This window comes from Cynocephalus volans, chromosome 5 (assembly GCF_027409185.1).
Source record: "Cynocephalus volans isolate mCynVol1 chromosome 5, mCynVol1.pri, whole genome shotgun sequence".
In the NCBI taxonomy this organism is placed as follows: domain Eukaryota; kingdom Metazoa; phylum Chordata; class Mammalia; order Dermoptera; family Cynocephalidae; genus Cynocephalus; species Cynocephalus volans.
In genome coordinates this window covers 8,555,001-8,581,028 of record NC_084464.1, presented here as the reverse complement: position 1 = coordinate 8,581,028, position 26,028 = coordinate 8,555,001, and the positions used below count along the sequence as shown (strand labels likewise).

The window sequence follows — 26,028 nt, the reverse complement described above, 5'->3', positions numbered from 1 at the left end:
GTATATTTAAATCCTTAATCCATTTTGAGTTGATTTTAGTATACGGTGAGAGGTATGGATCTAGTTTCATTCTCCTGCATATCGATATCCAGTTATCCCAGCACCACTTGCTGAAGAGGCAGTCCCTTCCCCAGTGAATAGGTTTGGTGCCTTTGTCAAAGATCAGATGGCAGTAAGTGTGTGGGTTGATTTCTGGATTCTCTATTCTATTCCATTGGTCAGTGTGTCTGTTTTTATGCCAGTACCATACTGTTTTGGTTATTATAGCTTTGTAGTATAGCTTAAAGTCAGGTAGTGTTATGCCTCCAGCTTTATTTTTTTTGCTGAGCATTGCTTTGGCTATTCGTGGTCTTTTATTGTTCCATATAAATGTCTGAATAGTTTTTTCCATTTCTGAGAAAAATGTCTTTGGAATTTTGATGGGGATTGCATTGAATTTGTATATCACTTTGGGTAGTATGGACATTTTCACTATGTTGATTCTTCCAATCCAAGAGCATGGAATATCTTTCCATCTTCTTGTATCCTCTCTAATTTCTCTCAGCAGTGGTTTGTAGTTCTCATTATAGAGATTTTTCACCTCCTTGGTTAACTCAATTCCTAAGTATTTTATTTTTTTGGTGGCTATTGTAAATGGGCAGGCTTTCTTGATTTCTCCTTCTGCATGTTCACTAGTGGAGAAAATAAATGCTACTGATTTTTGTGTGTTGATTTTGTATCCTGCTACTGTGCTGAAATCATTTATCAATTCCAACAGTTTTTTTGTAGAGGTTTTAGGCTGTTCGATATATAGGATCATGTCATCTGCAAACAGGGACAGTGTGACTTCATCTTTTCCAATCTGGATGCCCTTTATTTCCTTCTCTTCTCTGATTGCTCTGGCTAGTACTTCCAACACTATGTTGAATAGGAGTGGTGAGAGTGGGCATCCTTGTCTAGTGCCTGTTCTTAAAGGAAAAGCTTTCAGCTTTTCCCCATTCAGGATGATATTGGCAGTGGGTTTGTCATATATGGCTTTAATTATGTTGAGATACTTTCCCTCTATACCTAACTTATAGAGGGTCTTTGTCATGAATGAGTGCTGAACTTTATCAAATGCTTTTTCAGCATCTATAGAGATGATCATATGGTCCTTGTGTTTGAGTTTATTAATATGGTGTATCACATTTATTGATTTGCGTATGTTGAACCAACCTTGCATCCCTGGGATGAATCCCACTTGATCGTGATGAATAATTTTTCGTATGTGTTGCTGTATTCTGTTTGCTAGTATTTTAGTGAGGATTTTTGCATCTATATTCATCAAGGATATCGGCCTGTAGTTTTCTTTTTTGGTTATATCTTTACCTGGTTTTGGTATCAGGATGATGTTTGCTTCATAGAATGAGTTTGGGAGATTTGCGTCCGTTTCAATCTTTTGGAATAGTTTGTAAAGAATCGGTGTCAATTCCTCTTTGAATGTTTGGTAAAATTCTGCTGTGAATCCATCTGGTCCTGGGCTTTTCTTTGTTGGGAGCCTTCTGATAACAGCTTCAATCTCCTTTATTGTTATTGGTCTGTTCAGATTTTCTACGTCTTCACGGTTCAGTTTTGGGAGCTTGTGTGTGTCCAGAAATTTATCCATTTCCTCCAGATTTTCAAATTTGTTGGCGTACAGTTGTTTATAGTAGTCTCGAATGATTCCTTGTATTTCAGATGAATCAGTTGTAATATCGCCTTTTTCATTTCTAATTTTTGTTATTTGAGTCTTCTCTCTTCTTTTTTTTGTTAGCCATGCTAATGGTTTGTCAATTTTATTTATCTTTTCAAAAAACCAACTTTTTGATTCGTTGATCTTTTGAATTGTTTTTTGGTTTTCAATTTCATTCAGTTCTGCTCTGATCTTAATGATTTCTTTCCGTCTGCTAACTTTAGGATTGGATTGTTCTTGTTTTTCTAGTTCTTTAAGGTGAAGTGTTAGGTTGTTCACTTGCCATCTTTCCATTCTTCTGAAGTGAGCATTTAATGCAATAAATTTTCCCCTCAATACTGCTTTTGCAGTATCCCACAGGTTTTGGTATGATGTATCATTGTTTTCATTAGTTTCAATAAACTTTTTGATTTCCTGCTTGATTTCTTCTTGGACCCATATGTCATTAAGTAGAATGCTGTTTAATTTCCATGTGTTTGTATAGTTTCCAGAGTTTTGTTTGTTATTAATTTCTAGTTTTAATCCATTGTGGTCTGAGAAGATACATGGGATAATTCCAATTTTTTTGAATTTACTGAGACTTGATTTGTGACCTAATATGTGATCTATCCTGGAGAATGATCCATGTGCTGATGAGAAGAATGAATATTCTGAGGTTGTTGGGTGGAATGTTCTGTAGATATCTGCCAATTCCAATTGGTCTAGAGTCTTGTTTAGATCTTGTGTTTCTCTACTGATTCTTTGCCTAGATGATCTGTCTAATATTGACAGTGGAGTGTTCAGGTCCCCTGCTATTATGGTATTAGTGTCTATTTCCTTCTTTAGGTCTAATAGAGTTTGTTTTATAAATCTGGCTGCTCCAACATTGGGTGCGTACATATTTATGATTGTTATGTCTTCTTGATGGATCAGTCCTTTTATCATTAAGTAGTGTCCCTCATTGTCTCTTTTTATGGTTTTTAGTTTAAAGTCTATTTTGTCAGATACAAGAATAGCCACTCCAGCTCGTTTTTCTTTTCTGTTTGCATGGTAAATCTTTTTCCATCCTTTCACTCTTAGTCTGTGTGAATCTTTATGGGTGAGGTGGGTCTCTTGTAGGCAGCATATAGTTGGGTCCTGTTTTTTGATCCAGTCAGCCAGTCTGTGTCTTTTAATTGGGGAATTTAAGCCTTTAACATTAAGAGTTGTTATTGAAAGGTGTTGATTTATTCCTAGCATTTTATTGGTTGTTTGGTTGTCTTAGGTGTCTTTTGTTCCTTGCTTTCTGATTTACTGTTTGGTTTCTTTGTTTGTTGGTTCCTTAGGTTGTAGATAGTGTTTTTGTTAGCTTGTTTTCTCTTCATGAATGCCATTTTTATTGTACTAGCGGGTTTAGATTTTTCTTAGGTTTTTATGGCAGTGGTAGTTATTTTTCAGGAACCAAACCCAGTACTCCCTTGAGGATTTCTTGTAAGGGTGGTCTTGTGGTAGTGAACTCCCGCAGTTTTTGTTTGTCTGAGAAATATACTATTTGCCCCTCATTTCGGAAGGATAGCCTTGCAGGGTAGAGTATTCTTGGCTGGCAATCTTTGTCTTTTAGTATTTTGAAAATATCATCCCATTCCTTTCTAGCTTTTAGGGTTTGTGATGAAAAGTCTGATGTTAACCTGATTGGGGCTCCCTTATAGGTGATTTCTCTGAAGTTATCGGTGAGGAACACTGCCTTGAGCTTCCTGTCACAGTTCATTAATATTGGTAAAGCACTATTCTAGGAATTAGAACATGCCACCTCCCATTCCACCCATTCCTCCCATTCCACCCATTCCTCCCATTCCAGGGTCCTTCTCTTCTTTAGGAATTTCTGTGACTACAACTTCTGCTGTAGTTAACAGAGAGGCTACCCCAGCAGCATCCAACAAAGCGGTTCTTACAACCTTTGTTGGATCAATGATTCCTTTTTCTATCATATTCACAAAATCTCCAAGCATAGCATCATAACCAACTTCTGAGGAACTTTGCATAATTTTCTCAACTATCAAAGATCCTTCAACACCTGCATTCTTAGCAATGGTCATGGCAGGAATTTTGAGTGTTCTTTTAATAATTTCTATACCAATCTTTTGATCTTCATTAGCTGGAGTTAATGAGTCCAAGGCTGGAATGCAGCGAAGCAGGGCACAACCCCCTCCCAGAACAATGCCTTCTTCAACAGCAGCTCTTGTAGCATTAAGGGCATCTGTAACTCTGTCTTTCTTTTCATTCACTTCGACATCACTTGTCCCACCAACCTTTAGCACAGCTACTCCATCTGAAAGTTTTGCCAGACGTTCGTTCAGTTTTTCCTTTTCATATTCACTAGTTGTGACATCTAACTGCTCAATGATTTCTTGAATGCGTTTTTCAATTTGAGATTTGTCACCTTTTCCTTTCAAGAGCATGGCATCATCTTTGGTCACAATGACCTCCCCAACTTTTCCTAAGTCATGAGGCTGAACGTCTTCAAGATTTAGGGTCAATCCCTCTTCTCCAAACACTGCACCACCAGTAGCAATAGCCATGTCTTTAAGCTGGTTCTTTCGATTGTCACCAAAACCTGGAGCTTTCACTGCTACAACTTGAAGACCAACCTTTAGCCTATTCAAAACAAGTGTACTTAGAGCTTCTCCATCAACATCTTCAGCAATTATGACCAAGGGCTTCCGGTGAGCATTGGCAATTTCAAGAGCAGGTACAATAGACTGGACGCTAGAAATTTTCTTTTCACTCAGGAGAACATAGGCATCCTGGAATTCACATTTCTGACCTTTTGATGTATTAGTAAAATATGGAGAAATATAGCCTCGATCAAACTTCATGCCCTCAATAATTTCTAATTCATCATTCAGTGTTTTTCCATCCTTTACTGTGATGACACCCTTTCTTCCAACCTTTTTCATTGCATCAGAAATAATGTTGCCAATTTCTTTGTCTCCATTTGCGGAAATCGTAGCAACCTGAGCAATTTCTTCAGGGGTGGTCACAGGTTTGGACTGCTTCTTAAGTTCAGCAATTACAGCATCAACAGCTAACATCACACCTCTCCTGATTTCCACTGGATTAGCACCTTTGCTAATCTTCTCGAAGCCTTCCTTGGCAATAGAGCGTGTCAGTACAGTAGCAGTGGTGGTGCCATCACCAGCCTCTTCATTTGTGTTATTGGCAACATCTTGAACAAGTTTAGCTCCAATATTCTTATATTTATCCTTTAAGTCAATTGACTTTGCAACAGTTACACCATCTTTTGTTACTTTGGGACTTCCCCAACTCTGTTCAATAATCACTGTTCTTCCCTTTGGCCCCATTGTAACGGCTACGGCATCGGCTAAGAGGTCTACACCTTGAAGCATTAAGGCTCGGGCATCTGCACCAAATTTTACATCTTTGGCATACGCCCGAGTGAGATGAGGAGCCAGTGCCCTGGACACTGGTCTCAACTGGCGAAGGACTGTGGGTAATCGAAGCATTTCTGCGGGGCAGCGGCGGAGCGTGCGCGCGGCAAGGCAGGCCGTCGGCGGTGAGTGAGGGACAGAGCGCACGGCGCACACTGCAATCAAGTTTGCAGATATTTTAACAATATTATATGTGCAATAGAACTTTTATTAAAAAAATTAGAACAGAGATTTTAGACTTAAGGTTTCAAGTTATGGCAGGTGGTACTGTTGGTTTCAGGGCACTTTCTTGGATTGCTCACACTTCTCTGATGTCCTCCACCTGAGGCCGTGGGAAAGACGCTTAAGTGTCTTCGGTTCAAGATTGATACAGCCCTTGGCATTTAATTATCTCATTCTTAGTTCTCAGGTTGGGATTTCAGTTTTTGCTACAGAGCAGTAATGGTTAAAATAAGATTTTGGAATGTATTAAAAGATTCTTTTTGTTCAAGTGCATTTTAGATTAGGATTGACATGTAAAGATATTGTTAACAGGATGATAAATTGTATTTTCTGCATTGTGTGAAATAATTTTTATTGAAAAATCAAGGGACCTTTCAAAAGAACTTCTATAACAATTGTTTTCTGCTTAAAGTAAAAATTCCCAGAGTTTCATTTAGAAAATGTAATGTTTTAAATTTCAGACTGATATTCCTAGTATTTTCATAGTCGCATGTTTTGATAAAATACTGAATCACCGCTTTATATCCACAAAGACAAATAACTAATGTATAAGAATAAAATATTTTGCACTAATTATTGTAAATACTTTTACTCTTCAGATGAGTAAAGGGTCTAATTCCATGAAAGACTGAAAAAAACTGAATGCCTGGTATAGTATAGGAGAAGTTAACCGAGGAAGGATTTTAGCCTGGTGCCAAGGTTAAAATGACATTTCTCTATTGCCTATCTTGTATGTCAAACCTTGATTTCTTTAATCAAATTCTTAACATTGCTTATAGAAATTATGTTCATGTGTTTCACATGTAAAAGTATATATACACAAGTTAAATACATTGAATAAAATGTTTTACATAGTTATACACTTACAGATTTTCAAAAGGTTAACCACTAAGACTAATTTCATAAGGGAAAGTCTTTTGTTTTTTGAAATGGTTTTTTCTTCTTAGTTTTGAACCAGAAATGGCATTTGTTTATGTTGACAAAATATAGCGCAGCTGTCTCACACTTTTATGTTGTTTTCTGTAGAAGTAGGATAGATAATTAGGATAGAACTGCCATGTGACCCACCTATCCCACTGCTGGGTGTACCCAAAGGAATGGATATCACCATGTCAAAGGGACACCTGTATTCCCATGTCGATTGCAGCTCTATTTACAATAGCTAAGAGTTGGAACCAACCTAAATGCCCATCATCAGATGAGTGGATAAGGAAAATGTGGTATATTTATACAATGGAATACTACTCTGCTATAAAAAAGAATGAAAGACTGCCATTCGCAGCAATGTGGATACACTTAGAGAAAATTATGTTAAGTGAGATAAGCCAGGCACAGAACGAGAAATACCTCATGTTCTCACTTATATGTGAGAGCTAATGGAAGGAAGGAAGGAACGAAGGAAGGAAGGAAGGAAGGAAGGAAGGAAGGAAGGAAGGAAGGAAGGAAGGACAAACCATAGGAGTACATTGAACTTTCAGAAGGAGAGAACAAGCCTATGTTTACTAGAGGTGGAAAAGGGGAAGGGGAGAGGGGAAAATTGGGTAAGGGACACAAAGAATAATTATGGTTTGTAATAATGAATATGCTAATAATATTGATTTGATCATCACATATTGCACACAAATACTGAGAGTCAACACTGTAACCCCCAAATATGTATAATCAACTATGCTTTAGTAAAAAAATAAATTTGATCAAATGGGAATTACATTAAAAAAATAAGTATAATTAACTGAATATAATTCCAACTCCTATGTCAGTGCACCCTTTCAGAACTTATTTCCTCAGGTAATTATTCTGCGGGCCACTTCATTAGAGAGGCATGTCCCCTCCTCGCACTCCGTGACATTTTTCTTGTACTGAATGGTCAGGATAAGTCACCTCCACTCCTTCCGAAGCTCATAGGATTCAAGGTTACAGGGAAAAATAAGTAACTGAAAAGTATACAATAGATAAAAGTACACAAATGCACACACACACACAGGTCACTGGAAATTCCGGTGAGAAAACTTGGGGTTTGTAAAGTGTCCTCTCTCTCAGATGCCTGCCCCGGGAGGATGTTCAACTCCACTCTGTGGTCTCCCACTGCAGTCTTGGCCTGCCTGACGCTTGTGGGCCCCGATGCAGCACTGGCAGAACCAACCGAGGGAACCACGTTCAAACCGTTTGTTCAATCCGCCTGGCAGCCTTAGCATTTGGGTGTGTTAACTGAACTGCATTCCCTAAAACTAACCCTAACCCTACCCTAAAACTAACCCAAACCAAACCCAAACCACAACGCTAACCCTAACACTAACCTGAAATCTAACTCTAACCCTAACCCGAAACCGAAACCGAACCCTAACCCTAAACCTAACCCGAACCCGAACCCGAACCCGAACCATAACTCTAACCCTAACCCCAACCAAAACCCGAACCCGAAACATAACCTTAATCCTAACCCTAACCCTAACACTAACCCTAAACCTAACCCTAAACCTAACCCTAATCCCAAATGGAACCCGAAATCTAACTCTAACCCGAACCCGAACCTGAACCCTAACCTTAACCCGAACCCGAACCTGAAACCGAACCCGAACACAAAACCTAACGCTAACCCGAACCCATACCATAAACCTAACCCTAACCTTAACCCTCAAACTAACCCAAACGCTAACCATAACCATAACACGAAAACGAACCCTAACCCGAAGGCTAACCCTCCCTTAACCCTACCCGTAACCCAAACACGAACCCAAACCTGATCCCGAACCCTAACCCTAACCCTAATATTAACCCTAACCCTAAGCATAACCCTAACCCTAACCCTAACCCTAATCCTAACCCTTACCCTAACCCTAAAACAAACCCACACCCAAACCCTAACCCTAACACAAACCCCAACCCTAATCCCAACCCAAAGCCGAACCCGAACCCTAACCCTAAAACTACTTGAACCCTAACCCTAACCCGAAGCCGAACCCTAACCCTAACCCCAACCCCAACCCGAACAAGGACACGAACCCGAAACCGAAACCAAATCTTAACCCTAACCCTAAGCCTAACTCTAACCCTAACCCTAACCCTAAACCGAACCCGAAGCCTAACTCTAACCCTGACCGTAATCCTAACCCTAACCATAGCACTAAACCTAACCAAAACCCAAACCCCAACCCTAAACCTAACACTAACCATAACCCAAACTCTAACACTAACCCTAACCCTAACACGAACCCGAAACCTAACCCTACCACTAACCCTAACAGGAACCCGAACCCTAACCCTAACCCTAACCCTAAGCATAAGCCTAACTGTAACCCTAACTCTAAACCGAACCCTAACCCTAATCCTAATCCTAACAGTAACCCTAAACCGAACTGTAACCCTAACCCAAACCCGAACCCGAACACGAACACGAACCCGAAACCGAACCCGAACCCGAACACTAACCCGAACCTTAACCCTAACCCAAACCCTAACACGAAACCTCACCCAAACCCAAAGCCTAAGCTTAACCCAAACCCTAACCCTAACCCTAACAATAAGCCTAAACCTAACCCTAATCCTAAACCGAAACCTCACCGTGACCCTAACCCTAACCCTAAACCTAACCCTAAGCCTTACTCTAACCCTAACCCTAAACCGAACCCTGAGACTAATCCTAACCCGAACCTGAAACCGAACTCGAACCTGAACCCGAACCCCACCCTAACCCGAACCGTAACCCTAACCCGAATGCTAACCCTAACCTGAACCCAAAACCAAACCTAAACCCTAACCTGAACCCGAACCCTAACCCTAAGTTAACCCTAACCGTAACCCGAACCCGAACCCGAACCTGAACCCTAAACCTAACCCTAATCTTAACCCTCAAACTAACCCAAACGCTAACCATAACCATAACCCGAAAATGAACCTTAACCTGAAGGCTAACCCTCCCCAACCCCTACCCCTAACCCGAACCCGAACCCGAACCTGATCCCGAACCATAAACCTAACCATAACCCCAACCCGAACCAAAACCCTAACCCGAAAACAAACCCTAACCCTAATCTTAACCCTAACTCTAAGCATAACCCTAACACTAACACTAACCCTAACCCTAATCCGAACCCGAACTCTAACCCTAACCCCAACCCGAACCCGAACACGTACCCAAACCGGAACCCTAACCCTAACCAGAACCCTAACCCTAACCCTAACTCGAACCCAAACCCTAACCCTAATCTTAACCCTAACCCTAAGCATAACCCTAACCCTAACACTAACCCTAACCCTAATCCGAACCCGAACCCTAACCCTAACCCCAACCCGAACCCGAACACGTACCCGAACCGGAACCCTAACCCTAACCCTAACCCTAACCCTGACTCGAACCCGAACCCTAACCCTAAACCTAACCCTAATCCTAACCCTAATCCTAAGCCTAAACCTAACCCTAACTGAAAACCTAAACCTAACCAAAACCCAAACCCTAACCCTAACCCCAACCCAAAGCCGAACCCAGACCCGTACCCGAACCGGAACCCTAACCCTAACCCGAACCCGAACCCTAAACCTAACTCGAACCCAAACCCTAACCCTAATCTTAACCCGAACCCTAAGCATAACCCTAACCCTAATCCTACCCCTAACCCTAACACTAACACGAACCCGAACCAGAACCCTAACCCTAACCCAAACCCCAACCCGAACCCGAACCTGACCCTAAACCGAACCGTAACTCTAACCCGAACGCTAACCCTAACTTGAACCCAAAACCAAAGCTAAACCCTACCCCGAACCCGAACGCTAACCCCAACACAAACCCTAACATTAACACTAACCTGAACCCAAACCCTAACAATTACCCTGACCCGAACCCAAACCCTAATCTTAACCCTAACCCTAAGCCTAACCCTAAGCCTAAGCCTAAACCTAACCCTAACCCTAAACCGAACCCGAAGCCTAACTCTAACCCTAACCCTAACCCTAACTGAAAACCTAAACCTAACCAAAACCCAAACCCTAACCCTAACCCTAACAGGAACCTGAACCCTAACCCTAACCCTAAACCTACCCCTAACCCCAACCCGAACCCTAAACCTAACCCGAACCAGAACCAGAACCAGAACCCTAACACGAACCCGAACCCTACCACTAACCAGAGCCCGAACCTGAACCCTAAACCCAACCCTAACCCTAACCTTAACACGAACCCTAACCCTAACCCTAACCCTAACTCGAACCCAAACCCTAACCCTAATCCTAACCCTAACCCTAATCCCAACCAAAACCCTAACCCGAACCCTAACCCTAATTCTAAACTGAACCCAAACCCAAACCCTAAACCTAACCCTAACCCGAATCCTAACCCTCACCGTGACCCTAACCCTAACCCTAAGCCTAAGCCTAACAGTAACCCTAAATCGAACCATAAGCCTAACCTAAACCCGAAACCGAACCCGAACACGAACACGAACCCTAACCCTAATCCTAACCCTAACCCTAACCCTAATCCTAACCCGAACCCTATCCCTAACCCGAACCTGAACACTAACCCGAACCTGAACCCTAACCCTGACCCTAACACTAAACCTCACCCAAACCCTAACCCTAACACAAACCCTAACCCTAATCCCAACCCAAAGCCAAACCCTAACCCTCACTGTAACCCTAACCCTAAGCCTAACACTAATCCTAACCCTAACCCTAACCCTAAGCTGAACCCGAAACCTAACCCTAACCCAAACCCTAATACAAACCTTTACCCGAACCCGAACCCGAACCCGAACCCAAACCCTAACCCTAATCTTAACTCTAACCCTAAGAATAACCCTAACCCTAACACTAACCCAAACCCTAATCCTACCCCTAAGCCTAACACTAACCCAAACCTGAACCCAAAGCCTAACTGTAACCCTAACCCTAAACCTAACCCTAACCGTAAGCCAAAACCTAAGAAAAACCACTGACAAAATACACATGATTATTTCAATAGATGTAGAAAAAGCATTGGACAAAATTCAACATCCCTTCATGATAAAGACTCTCGGCAAATTAGGTACACAAGGAAAGTATCTCAACACAATAAAAGCCATATGTGACAAACCTACACCAATGTCATTCTGAATGAAGAAAAGCTGAAAGCCTTAAGAATAGGAACAAGACAAGGATGCCCACTACCACCAGTCCTACTTAACATAGCATTGGAAATACTAGCCAGAGCAATCACACAAGAGAAAGAAATAAAGGACACTGAAATTGGAAAAAATGAAGTCAAATTGTCCCTGTTTGCAGATGACATGATTCTATATATAGAAAAACCTAAAGACTCCAAGAGAAAACTCTTGGAGTTGATAAACTATTTCAGTAAAGTTGCAGGATACAAAATCAACACACAAAAACCAGTAGTGTTTTTATACTCCTACAATGAACCAGCAGGAAAAGAAATCAAGAAAACTAGCCCATTTACAATGGCCACCAAAAAAATAAAATACCTAGGAATAAATTATACCAGGGAGGTAAAAGATCACTACAGTGAGAACTACAAATTGCTGTTGAAAGAAATTAACAAAGACACAAAAATACGGAAAGACATTCCATGCTCTTGGATTGGAAGAATTAACATTGTGAAAATGTCCATACCACCCAAAATGATCTACAGATCAATGCAATCCCATCAAAATACCATGACATTCTTCACAGAAATAGCAAAAACAATCCTAACATTCATATGGACCAACAAAAGACCCCAAACAGCCAAAGCAATCTGAGCAAAGAAAAATAAAGTCAGAGGCATAACAGTACCTGACTTCAAATTATACTACAAAGCTACAGTAACCAAAACAGCATGGTACTGGCATAAAAACAGACACTCAGAACAATGGAACAGAGTTGAGCAACCAGAACTTAAGCCAACTGATTTACAACAAAGGCACCAAGAACAAACTTTGGGGAAAAGACTGCCTCATCAATAAATGGTGGTGGCAAATCTGGACATCCATATGAAAAAGAAGAAAACTAGACCCATGCCTCTCACCATATTCCAAAATCAACTCAAAATGGGTTGAAGACTTAAATATAAGACCCAAAACTATACCATTCCTAAAAGAAAACATAGGGGAAACACTTCAGGAAGTAGGACTGGGCAAAGACTTTATGAGTATGACCCCAAAGCACATGCAACAAAAGGAAACTAAATAAATGGGATTATATCAAATTAAAAAGCTTCTGCACAGCAAAAGAAACAATTAACAAAGCAAAAATACAACCTATAGAGTGGGAGAGAATATTTGCAAACTATGTATCTGACAAAAGATTAATATCCAAAATATACAAAGAACTCAAACAACAACACTAAAAACAAACAAACAAACAAACAAAAACCCTGATTAAAAAATGGGCAAAGGATCTGAATAGGCATTTCTCAAAGGAGGACATACAAATGGCCAACAGACTCATGAAAAATGCTCAGTGTTATTCAGCATCAGGGAAATGCAAATCAAAGCCACTTAGACTGGCTATTATCTAAAAGACAGAGAATGACAAGTGCTGGAGAGGATGTGGAGAAAGGGGGACCTCCTACACTGTTGGTGGGACTGTAAATTGGTGCAGCCATTGTGGAGTTTCCTCAAACGACTACAGAGAGAGCTGCCATACAATCCGACAATCCCACTGCTGGGTACATACCCAAAGGAGTGGAAATCATCACGTCGAAGGAACCTGCACTCCCATGTTTATTGTAGCCCTATTTACTATCACTTAGAATTGGAACCAACCTACGTGTCCATTGTTGGATGACTGGATAAGCAAAATGTGGTAGATCTACACAATGGAATACTATTCTGCCATAAAAAATAAAATGCTGCCATTGGTAGCAACGTGGATGAACTTAGAGAAAATTATGTTAAGTGAAATAAGTCAGGCGCAGAAAGAGAAATACCGCATGTCCTCACTAGTAAGTGGGAGCTAAAAAACAAAACAAAACAAAAAATAAAGAAGAAAAGAATGATACAGCAATCCCAATAACATGTTGAACTTTCCAAAGGAGAGAACAGAACTGAGGTTACCATAAGTGGGAAAGGGGAGGAGGATAAGGGAGGGATTGGGAAAGGGCCACAAAAAATGGTTACGTTGTATAATGTTGAATATACTAGTTATCCTGATTGGAGCATCACATATCGCACACAGTTATTGATCTTCAGCTCTATACCTCACAGATATGGACAATTAACTATGTTCCAATAAAAATTAAAATAAATAAATTAAAATTTCCCTCCTGAGCATAACTTTAAAATCCTTACCAAAATATTATTAAATTGAATCCAGCAATATATAAAGTGGATAATACATCATTTTAAAGTGGGGCTTATTCTAGGAAATCACGTTTAATTAACATTCAAATACTAATATAATTCAGTAGATATTCACCTAGGACAGATATGAACCTCGATACCTACCTCATACTACAGACAAAAATTAATCTGTCATGGGTTATAGACCTAAATGTAAACACTAAAATCATTAAGTTTCAGGAAGAAAACACAGAACATCTTTGTGACCTTGTGGTAGGCAAAGATTTTTTAGAAAGCACACAAAAAACACTAATGTCAAAGAAAAAAAATGATAAACTGGACATCATCAAAATCTAAAACTTCTCATTGAAAGACACCATTAAAAAAATGAAAAGCAGGCCACAGTCAAAAAGAGAATATTTGTAAAATATGTATATGACAAATGGCTTTTATGCAGAGAATATAAAGAACTCATGCTAATCAATAACAAAGAAACAATCCAATAAAAACTCGAACAGGCACTTCACAAAAGAAAACAAAGAATGGCTAATATGTACATGAGAAGATATTCAAGCTTATTAGTCATCAGGAAAATGTAAATTAAAATGGAGAGATTTTGCACCCAGTAGAGTGGTTAATTTCTTTTTAATGTAGAGCATCAAATATCGGCAAGGACATGAAGAAACTTGAGTTCTCATATGTTGCTCATAGAATTGTTAAATGGTACAACTACTTTGGAAAACTATTTGGCAGTTTCTCTTGAAGTTTAACATACACCTCTCTTATGATCCAGAAATTTCACTCCTAGTTATCTACCCAAAGGTAATGAAAACATATTTCCACAAAAAGACGTGTACAAGAATTATCAGAGCACCTTTATTTATATTAACCAAATGTTCAGCAACAGGAAGATGAAAAAACAAATACAGGTAAATTCATACAATGGAATACTATTCAGTAACCAAAAGCGAGCTACAGATAAACACAGCAACACAGGTGAATTTGAAAACATGTTGAGCAAAAGCAGCCAGTCACAAAAGGGTACATCTTTCATGCTTCCATTTACATGACGTTCAAGATTAGGCAAAACTAATCTATATGACAATAGAAACCAGGTGAAGGTTGTCTTTGGGAGGAGAGGAGGACAGGGATTGGCTTGCCAGGGACACAAGGGAGCTTTCTAGGGTGATGGGAATTTTCTGTATATATATATTTTTTTTTTTCCTTTTTTTTTTTTTTATTTATTTTTTTTTTAATTTTATTTTGTCAATATACATTGTAGCTGATTAATGCTCCCCATCACCAAAACCTCCCTCCATTCTCCCTCCCCCCCTCCCCCCAACAATGTCCTTTCTGTTTGTTTGTTGTATCAACTTCAAATAATTGTGGTTGTTATATCTTCTTCCCCCCCCCCCCCGGTTTGTGTGTGTATGTGTGTATGTGTGTGTGTGAATTTATATATTAATTTTTAGCTCCCTCCAATAAGTGAGAACATGTGGTATTTCTCTTTCTGTGCCTGACTTGTTTCACTTAATATAATTCTCTCAAGGTCCATCCATGTTGTTGCAAATGGCAGTATTTCATTCGTTTTTATAGCTGAGTAGTATTCCATTGTGTAGATGTACCACATTTTCCGTATCCACTCATCTGATGATGGGCATTTGGGCTGGTTCCAACTCTTGGCTATTGTAAAGAGTGCTGCGATGAACATTGGGGAACAGGTATACCTTCGACTTGATGATTTCCATTCCTCTGGGTATATTCCCAACAGTGGGATGGCTGGGTCGTATGGTAGATCTATTTGCAATTGTTTAAGGAACCTCCATACCATTTTCCATAGAGGCTGCACCATTTTGCAGTCCCACCAACAATGTATGAGAGTTCCTTTTTCTCCGCAGCCTCGCCAGCATTTATCGTTCATAGTCTTTTGGATTTTAGCCATCCTAAGTGGGGTTAGATGGTATCTCAATGTGGTTTTGATTTGCATTTCCCGGATGCTGAGTGATGTTGAGCATTTTTTCATATGTCTGTTGGCCATTTGGATATCTTCCTTAGAGAAATGCCTACTTAGCTCTTTTGCCCATTTTTTAATTGGGTTGCTTGTTTTCTTCTTGTAAAGTTGTTTGAGTTCCTTATATATTCTGGATATTAATCCTTTGTCAGATGTATATTTTGCAAATATTTTCTCCCACTCTGTTGGTTGTCTTTTAACTCTTTTAATTGTTTCTTTTGCTGTGCAGAAGCTTTTTAGTTTGATATAATCCCATTTGTTTATTTTTCCTTTGGTTGCCCGTGCTTTTGGGGTCGTATTCATGAAGTCTGTGCCCAGTCCAATTTCCTGAAGTGTTTCCCCTATGTTTTCTTTAAGAAGTTTTATTGTCTCAGGGTGTATATTTAAATCCTTAATCCATTTTGAGTTGATTTTAGTATACGGTGAGAGGTATGGATCTAGTTTCATTCTCCTGCATATCGATATCCAGTTATCCCAGCACCACTTGCTGAAGAGGCAGTCCCTTCCCCAGTGAATAGGTTTGGTGCCTTTGTCAAAGATCAGATGGCAGTAAGTGTGTGGGTTGATTTCTGGATTCTCTATTCTATTCCATTGGTCAGTGTGTCTGTTTTTATGCCAGTACCATACTGTTTTGGTTATTATAGCTTTGTAGTATAACTTAAAGTCAGGTAGTGTTATGCCTCCAGCTTTATTTTTTTTGCTGAGCATTGCTTTGGCTATTCGTGGTCTTTTATTGTTCCATATAAATGTCTGAATAGTTTTTTCCATTTCTGAGAAAAATGTCTTTGGAATTTTGATGGGGATTGCATTGAATTTGTATATCACTTTGGGTAGTATGGACATTTTCACTATGTTGATTCTTCCAATCCAAGAGCATGGAATATCTTTCCATCTTCTTGTATCCTCTCTAATTTCTCTCAGCAGTGGTTTGTAGTTCTCATTATAGAGATTTTTCACCTCCTTGGTTAACTCAATTCCTAAGTATTTTATTTTTTTGGTGGCTATTGTAAATGGGCAGGCTTTCTTGATTTCTCCTTCTGCATGTTCACTATTGGAGAAAAGAAATGCTACTGATTTTTGTGTGTTGATTTTGTATCCTGCTACTGTGCTGAAATCATTTATCAATTCCAAGAGTTTTTTTGTAGAGGTTTTAGGCTGTTCGATATATAGGATCATGTCATCTGCAAACAGGGACAGTGTGACTTCATCTTTTCCAATCTGGATGCCCTTTATTTCCTTCTCTTCTCTGATTGCTCTGGCTAGTACTTCCAACACTATGTTGAATAGGAGTGGTGAGAGTGGGCATCCTTGTCTAGTGCCTGTTCTTAAAGGAAAAGCTTTCAGCTTTTCCCCATTCAGGGTGATATTGGCAGTGGGTTTGGCATATATGGCTTTAATTATGTTGAGATACTTTCCCTCTATACCTAACTTATAGAGGGTCTTTGTCATGAATGAGTGCTGAACTTTATCAAATGCTTTTTCAGCATCTATAGAGATGATCATATGGTCCTTGTGTTTGAGTTTATTAATATGGTGTATCACATTTATTGATTTACGTATGTTGAACCAACCTTGCATCCCTGGGATGAATCCCACTTGATCGTGATGAATAATTTTTCGTATGTGTTGCTGTATTCTGTTTGCTAGTATTTTAGTGAGGATTTTTGCATCTATATTCATCAAGGATATCGGCCTGTAGTTTTCTTTTTTGGTTATATCTTTACCTGGTTTTGGTATCAGGATGATATTTGCTTCATAGAATGAGTTTGGGAGATTTGCGTCCGTTTCAATCTTTTGGAATAGTTTGTAAAGAATCGGTGTCAATTCCTCTTTGAATGTTTGGTAAAATTCTGCTGTGAATCCATCTGGTCCTGGGCTTTTCTTTGTTGGGAGCCTTCTGATAACAGCTTCAATCTCCTTTATTGTTATTGGTCTGTTCAGATTTTCTACGTCTTCACGGTTCAGTTTTGGGAGCTTGTGTGTGTCCAGAAATTTATCCATTTCCTCCAGATTTTCAAATTTGTTGGCGTACAGTTGTTTATAGTAGTCTCGAATGATTCCTTGTATTTCAGATGAATCAGTTGTAATATCGCCTTTTTCATTTCTAATTTTTGTTATTTGAGTCTTCTCTCTTCTTTTTTTTGTTAGCCATGCTAATGGTTTGTCAATTTTATTTATCTTTTCAAAAAACCAACTTTTTGATTCGTTGATCTTTTGAATTGTTTTTTGGTTTTCAATTTCATTCAGTTCTGCTCTGATCTTAATGATTTCTTTCCGTCTGCTAACTTTAGGTTTGGATTGTTCTTGTTTTTCTAGTTCTTTAAGGTGAAGTGTTAGGTTGTTCACTTGCCATCTTTCTATTCTTCTGAAGTGAGCATTTAATGCAATAAATTTTCCCCTCAATACTGCTTTTGCAGTATCCCACAGGTTTTGGTATGATGTATCATTGTTTTCATTAGTTTCAATAAACTTTTTGATTTCCTGCTTGATTTCTTCTTGGACCCATATGTCATTAAGTAGAATGCTGTTTAATTTCCATGTGTTTGTATAGTTTCCAGAGTTTTGTTTGTTATTAATTTCTAGTTTTAATCCATTGTGGTCTGAGAAGATACATGGGATAATTCCAATTTTTTTGAATTTACTGAGACTTGATTTGTGACCTAATATGTGATCTATCCTGGAGAATGATCCATGTGCTGATGAGAAGAATGAATATTCTGAGGTTGTTGGGTGGAATGTTCTGTAGATATCTGCCAATTCCAATTGGTCTAGAGTCTTGTTTAGATCTTGTGTTTCTCTACTGATTCTTTGCCTAGATGATCTGTCTAATATTGACAGTGGAGTGTTCAGGTCCCCTGCTATTATGGTATTAGTGTCTATTTCCTTCTTTAGGTCTAATAGAGTTTGTTTTATAAATCTGGCTGCTCCAGCATTGGGTGCGTACATATTTATGATTGTTATGTCTTCTTGATGGATCAGTCCTTTTATCATTAAGTAGTGTCCCTCATTGTCTCTTTTTATGGTTTTTAGTTTAAAGTCTATTTTGTCAGATATAAGAATAGCCACTCCAGCTCGTTTTTCTTTTCTGTTTGCATGGTAAATCTTTTTCCATCCTTTCACTCTTAGTCTGTGTGAATCTTTATGGGTGAGGTGGGTTTATTGTAGGCAGCATATAGTTGGGTCCTGCTTTTTGATCCAGTCAGCCAGTCTGTGTCTTTTAATTGGGGAATTTAAGCCTTTAACATTAAGAGTTGTTATTGAAAGGTGTTGATTTATTCCTAGCATTTTATTGGTTGTTTGGTTGTCTTAGGTGTCTTTTGTTCCTTGCTTTCTGATTTACTGTTTGGTTTCTTTGTTTGTTGGTTCCTTAGGTTGTAGATAGTGTTTTTGTTAGCTTGTTTTCTCTTCATGAATGCCATTTTTATTGTACTAGCGGGTTTAGATTTTTCTTAGGTTTTTATGGCAGTGTTAGTTATTTTTCAGGAACCAAACCCAGTACTCCCTTGAGGATTTCTTGTAAGGGTGGTCTTGTGGTAGTGAACTCCCGCAGTTTTTGTTTGTCTGAGAAATATACTATTTGCCCCTCATTTCAGAAGGATAGCCTTGCAGGGTAGAGTATTCTTGGCTGGCAATCTTTGTCTTTTAGTATTTTGAAAATATCATCCCATTCCTTTCTAGCTTTTAGGGTTTGTGATGAAAAGTGTGATGTTAACCTGATTGGGGCTCCCTTATAGGTGATTTGACGCTTCTCTCTTGCAGCTTTTAAGATTCTCTCTTTGTCTCTGAGTTTTGCCAATTTGACTATGACATGTCTTGGAGAAGGCCTTTTTGGGTTGAATACGTTTGGAGATCGTTGAGCTTCCTGGATCTGAAGATCTGTGATTTTTCCTATACCTGGGAAGTTTTCTGCCACTATTTTTTTGAATATGTTTTCAATGGAATCTCCATTTTCCTCCCCTTCTGGAATACCCATGACTCGGATATTTGAGCGCTTGAGGTTGTCTGATATCTCTCTCAGATTTTCTTCCATGTCCTTGATTCTTTTTTCTTTCTTTTTGTCTGCTTGTGTTATTTCAAACAGCCCATCTTCAAGTTCAGAGGTTCTCTCTTCAACTTCGACAAGCCTGCTGGTTAAACTCTCCGTTGTGTTTTTTATTTCGCTGAATAACTTCTTCAGTTCAGCAAGTTCTGCTACATTTTTTTTCAGGACATTGATTTCCTTGTATATTTCCTCTTTCAGATCCTGTATACTTTTCCTCATTTCATCATGATGTCTAGCTGAGTTTTCTTGTATCTCATTCAGTTTCCTTAGAATTATCACTCGAAATTCCTTGTCAGTTATTTCAAGGGCTTCTTGTTCTATAGGATCTAGAGTATGAGATTTATTAACTTTTGGTGGTGTAATTTCTTGATTTTTTGTATTTCTGGTGTCTTTTTTTTGGTGTTTATTCATTGTTGCAGGGGGTTTCACAGTCCACCGGTTTAAGACTAATGACTAATAGGATGTTGCTGTGGTTGCCAATTTGGTATGGCTCCCACCGTGACTGCTCAGTTGGCCTCTAGTGTCTTGTGTGTGTGGTTGCCTCGGGTCTTGGGCTTCTCCGGGGATCCACCTTTCTGGTCAGCTTGTACTCTGCTGGGCTGGTGGATCACGTACCACAGGGTGTGTGATCTCTGTTGAGCTTTCACTTTCTGTACAGGACTTCTCCCCGTTCCGTGTGCTCTGGCCCAGGCTGTTAGATCGTTCAGTGGCTACCCCACCGGGTGTGTGGTTTCTGTCGAGACTCCGCCTCCCTGGCCGCACGTCTCCCCCCTCTGTGCACACTGTGCTGGGCTGGGGCGTGTCTTCTGCACCCCTCGTCTATCAGCTGGGCCTTCAAGACCCTGCTCAGCACCTCCTCGCCCAGGAAGTCTACCAGGTTTCTGCTAGGCACAGACGACCGGTCTCTCTGGGTGCCTTTGTAGCACTGTGTAGATCTTTCTCGGGTCTTGTTCACCTTTGTATCCCCCTGGTATAAACCGAGTCTAGTGCCCGCCTGCAGCCTGCTCTCCGGCAGGTTCAAGCGGACCTGGGAACTCTCCTACCGCACTATTCCCAACCAGAAATTCGTTAGGCTTTTTTCCAAACTGGTGGTCGCAGAGATGGTATCTGCCTCCCAGTAACAGGAAGTTTACCGGGGCCGGAGTCCAGGGTGTGGTGGAGTGACAGTCGGCCCGCCCGTACTTCCTAGCCCTCCCAAAACTGGTCGGGACGCCCCACACCCCCAGTCCTGCCAGAGAACCGCGGAGGGAGTGGGAGAGGAGGTCGGCCCGCAGGGTCCGGAAAGCCCCGCGCCAGGCCAAGCAAATGGGCTCAGTGATGGCCGAGCAGGGCGGAGCTGCCCGCACCTGGGAAAATGGAGGCAGCACCGGGGGCAGTGAGTGGCCTGGTGGTGCAGTCGGAAGCCGCGTGGGCATTCACCCCCCGAACAGAGCTGTGCCAGGGATCACTCACAGTGCTGTGCCAGGTCGGGCGCTCGCTCTGTCTCTGGTTTGTTGCCTTCCGTGTTCTCGGCGCTGCCGCCTCGGGCTGTTCAGTCGCGGCGCCGCTCGGGCGCTCCCAGGAATCTTCTTTAATGCCGGCCTGAAACCTCGAATCCTGAAGAGGGCAGCTGGCCGCCTTCAGTGCGGCCCCAGCCTCCGGGATCCTGGCTGCATCCACAGCAGCCCTGGCGCCGTGTTCCCTGTTTCAAGACTCACTTTTGCAGCTAAGAATCAGTTCTTTTCCTGCTCCACACTTCAAAGCTGTTGCCTGTAAATGAGGCAGCCTCTCCTGCCGGGGGCAAAGTGGCGTTGAGCCCCCACGACCGGCCAGCAGCAGCAGTCCTCCCTTAAGAGATGGCCAGAGGAAGGTCCACAAGTTTCCCGGCTGCCTGAGGCCCAGTGGCCACCTTTTCCACCTCAGCTACTCCGCGCCAGCCGCCGCAGCCGCCGCCATCTTGAAACCCTCTACCGAATTTTCTGTATATTGATCAGGGTGGTGGTAACACGATTCTATACATTTATAAAACCCATTAAATTATACACTTAAGGTCTGGCATTTCACTGTATGTAAATCTTACTTCAAAGTTTCAGCAAGTGAGTTCTTTGGATTTCCCAGAATAAAATAGTGACCTCTATTTGAATATTACATTTGACTTTAGGCATAAGCTAAGTCCATATCTACAAAGGAAACGTGAAATCTGGAATTGTGTTTGTTGAGGTGGGGGACGGGGGAGCTGTTGAGTTTTCTAGAGAGTCTCTTCATTTCTAAAAGCAACAACACATTTTCTTTTCTTTTGTTCTTTTTAACAACACATTTTCAGGACTGTCATTTTTCATAAGTAACTGTTTGTGGGCCACTTTTTTTATTTTTTAGCTGTATAGTAATCCTTAGGTAACAGAAGCAGCTTAGGCTTGACTTATCTCAGCAGTGCATATTTGCAGTATTCAAATTCTAAACATGTCTTAGCTGACTCTAAGATGATTCACGAAAAAGCCAGAAAACAGAAATAACTCATTGAAAAGAGTATTTTGACATAACAGAATCCACAGTGCAATAGGCCATACCAAGGTGCCATTAATTTTGTATATATTTATATAAATATATATACATAAAATTTATATATGCATATAAATATACATGTAAATAGAAATAATACGTATAAATTTTCACATATATATATATGTGTAATAAGCTTAGCTGTCCCTGGGTTACCCTGCTCTATCGCTGATTTCCGCCGCCCTGAGGCAACCACTTTCAAATCTTCCAGTGTGTCTTCTGGTATTTACCTCCGCATTTGTAAACCACATGTTCATGCTGCTATTTCTTCCCTCCAGCATTATACCGGGAATAATGGGAAATTTTTCCTCTCTCCTGTATTAGATTCTCTTTATCCAGGATCCTATGTCTTCTTTCTTGACATATCTCTTCCTTTGGTGGATCACGAGAGTGCTCGTGGGAGAAAAGGTGCCCATCTCAAACTCGAGGGTTAGCTTGAGTGTCAAAGTCAAGGTGGAAATCATTTTTTCCCTCAGGTTTTGAGTACATCGCTCTGTTTTTTGTTTCCTGGGACATTTTTCCAGTTTCCCGCATTTGCTGCCATTGTGGTTCCTATTCTTATGTGTGTGATTGGGTTTTTTGTTTTTGTTTTGAGAAGCTTTTAGACTCTTTTATTTTTTACTATTTTTTGAAATTTCACAGTGATGTATCTTCATGTGGGTACCTCGCCCCCGTTCTTTTACTAGGAATTTAAGTGGGCTCTTTCAATCTGGAAACAAGTGCCCTTCAATTCTGCATTATTCTTGTATTATTTCTTTAATATTTGATCTTCCTGTTTCCTCTTTTTTCTTCCTCTTCTGCATATTCATGAGGTAGATGAAGAACTTGATCCTCTTATTTTCTTATCTTTTCCCTCGTTTATTTATTTAAACTATATGTTGTTTTGTTCCAATTTCAGGGAGTTTTCCTTACCTTTATCTCCAACTGTTTTATTAATTTATCTTAAATTTCTGGATATTACTTTCTTTTACAGAATCCTCTTCCTGTTTCATGGATATGATATTTTCTCTTTAGGGCTTGGAGAATATTAATTATGTTTTGGCTTATTTTGCTTTTTAAAAATGTTTTCTGGGGCCAACCCTGCAGCTGACTCGCGAGAGTGCGGCGCTGGGAGCCCAGTGGCGCTGGGAGCACTGAGGCCGCGGGTTCGGATCCTATATAGGGATGGCCGGTGGGTTCGGATCCTACATAGGGATGGCCAGTGGGTTCGGATCCTACATAGGGATGGCCGGTGGGTTCGGATCCTACATAGGGATGGCCGGTGGGTTCGGATCCTATATAGGGATGGCCGGTGGGTTCGGATCCTATATAGGGATGGCCGGTGGGTTCGGATCCTACATAGGGATGGCCGGTGGGTTCGGATCCTATATACAGATGGCCGGTGGGTTCGGATCCTACATAGGGATGGCCGGTGCGCTCACTGGCTGAGCGCGGTGCGGACGACACCACGCCAAGGGTTACGATCCCCTTACCGGTCACGAAAAAAAAAAGAAAGAAAGAAAGAAACATGTTTTCTGCATTGTTTTTGTTTCCTCTGAGTTACAGAATATCCTCGGGTGATTTCTGTTCCCTGTTTGTCGACACTGACTCCACAGTCAGTGTGGACAAGATTTTCTCCTGTTGCTTCCCCAGAGAGGAACGCTCTAAGCTATTACCTGTGGCAGAACCCAGCTGCCATCTTTCTGGAAGCCAAGCAGAGAAGGTGGTGCAGGGTCTCACCGCTCCACGTGCAGCATCTGTCTTAACCTCTTATTGTCACAGGGTCCCTCATCCGGCCTTCTGCTGCGCTGGGGAGGGCAGTCGCCACTTTGAGTGGGCCAGAGGATAAGACCCGGAGGTCTAGCTGCTTTTTCTTTATGGACCTTCTGCCAGTCCTCTTTCTTCAGTCCCTCCCCAGCCACTTTCTGGGGTCTCTAGAAACACCCAACTGCTGAACCTCATCTGCGTTTGGCAGCATGAATCACCTCTTGTTTGCTGGTTAGTCTTTGCAGTCGTGCTTTTACTTTGGAAGGGGGATCATTTATCCTCAGGATAAAGTTCTTTCCTTTTCCTAATTCACCCAAGATTTAGGTCTTGTGTGACTGTTCACAAGTAGACAAAAACCAAGCACAAGTTATCATTAAAATACATAGTGAATTGGGCTAAGTCCAATTTTTAATTTATATAACTGATAGACTTAACAGAGCAAATATTCTTCTATTAAAAAAACTATAAATCTTGACATTTAAATAAAAATAGATATCTTAATAAATAGGCCTAGGCCTAAAAGCTCAGTATGAAGTCGTTTAAAAACTACTCTTACCAATCAAAGGCTTACATAGTGTTTTTAAAATGTGAAGCTTATATTTACTTTCTGTGCTAAAAAAAAAAAGCTGCATGGATTTCCTGAGTTTGTTAAAACACAGATTTCCCCCTGTGACCAAAACCTCCCACAGATGTCCCATTGTGAGCAAAATCAAGAATTATGCATTTTAAGAAATCAAAGTTGAGAATTAAAATAGAAATTTCATTAGTCAGTTGTTTTTATTATGTCCTTCTAGTATTTTTAAAATTTTATTTCAGAGCTCTTGAATTTGATTTGGGGCAGAAACTTGATGATATATCATATTATGATAAAATAGTCTAAGTCAGTGAATAAAACACATAAACAAAGTTGCTGGCCCTAGAAACGTATTGATAAAGATCAGTTCCACAAAGTCATTTTGACAGGAGCAAACATACTTGAGGTGATATAATTTATTACTTCCTCCTAAGCAGGACAACCTCAAGACTTATTGGTGAAAGGAACGAAGTGAACTTTAGAGCCCGTACGAGCATGACACAGTGAAGTCGCTGCTTATTGACAGACAGCCCAGGTCTCAGGTTCCCAAGCCTGCCCTGTGGCCCTTCAAGACTGTCACAGTCATCCATAGGGATGATTTGTGCCTGAAGTTCCAATCCAGTGTTTTGGGTTTGCTGTTTTTTGATGTTCTGATACAGGCCTTCCCTGGCTTCTGCCTGTAACCCTGGACCTCATGAGGTAGGTGAAGAGGTTCCCGTGCGACAGTGCCATGTGGCCGATGTGCTGTTGTATATCACTAAATGGCACCAGCATTCTTGTTCTCGTAAAAAGCAACAGGCCGTGGACACTGGCAAAAACCAACGCATTCACACATATTCTTACTTTAGTGGCAAACCTATTTACAGGGTGATATAATGTGGTTTCTTTTGTTTAGAGTGAGCTGTTTGGAAAAATTGTGCATATTTATTCTTTGGGACTTTATATGCATTGAACAACAACTCCCCCTTTCTCTTCCTCAACCCCTGGCAACCACCATCAAACTCTCTGACTTTGATTATTTTAGATGCCTCATCTAAGTGAAATCATGCAGTGTTTGTCTTTCTGTGCCCGGCCTATTTCAGTTAGCAAAATGTCCTCGAGGTTCGTCATGTTGTGGCATATGGCAGATTTCCCTCTTCTTTATGGCTGGTAAGTATTTCATTGTATGTACGTAGCACGTTTTCTTTATCCATTCATCTGTTGGTGGACATGTAGGCCGCTTCCATATTTGGCTATTATGGATAACACTGCAATGAACATGAGAGTGCACATCTCTTTGACATCCTGATTTCAATTCTTTTGGAGATATACCCAGAAGCAGGATTACCAGATCGTATGGCTGTTCTGTTTTTCATTTTTTGTGGAACCTCCATACATGACAACTAAACATAATGTGATATTTTGGATGAGATCCTGGAACAAAAAATGGACATAAGGCAAATACTAAGGGAAATCTGAATAATGGACTTCAGTTAACAATAAAGTATCAATATTAGTTCATTAGTTGTGACAGATGTGCTATACTAAAGTAAGATGATTAACA

The 26,028-nt window shown here is 40.5% G+C and overlaps 1 protein-coding gene across 1 annotated transcript; it reads right to left on the bottom strand.

Annotated features, from left to right (window-relative positions):
- Positions 1-3,365: 3,365 nt before the first annotated feature.
- On the bottom strand, positions 3,366-5,241 carry LOC134378043 (60 kDa heat shock protein, mitochondrial-like). The gene has a single exon (XM_063096958.1). It carries the CDS (start codon positions 5,170-5,172, stop codon positions 3,445-3,447), a length of 1,728 nt encoding a protein of 575 aa, XP_062953028.1. The 5' UTR covers positions 5,173-5,241; the 3' UTR covers positions 3,366-3,444.
- Positions 5,242-26,028: the final 20,787 nt, after the last annotated feature.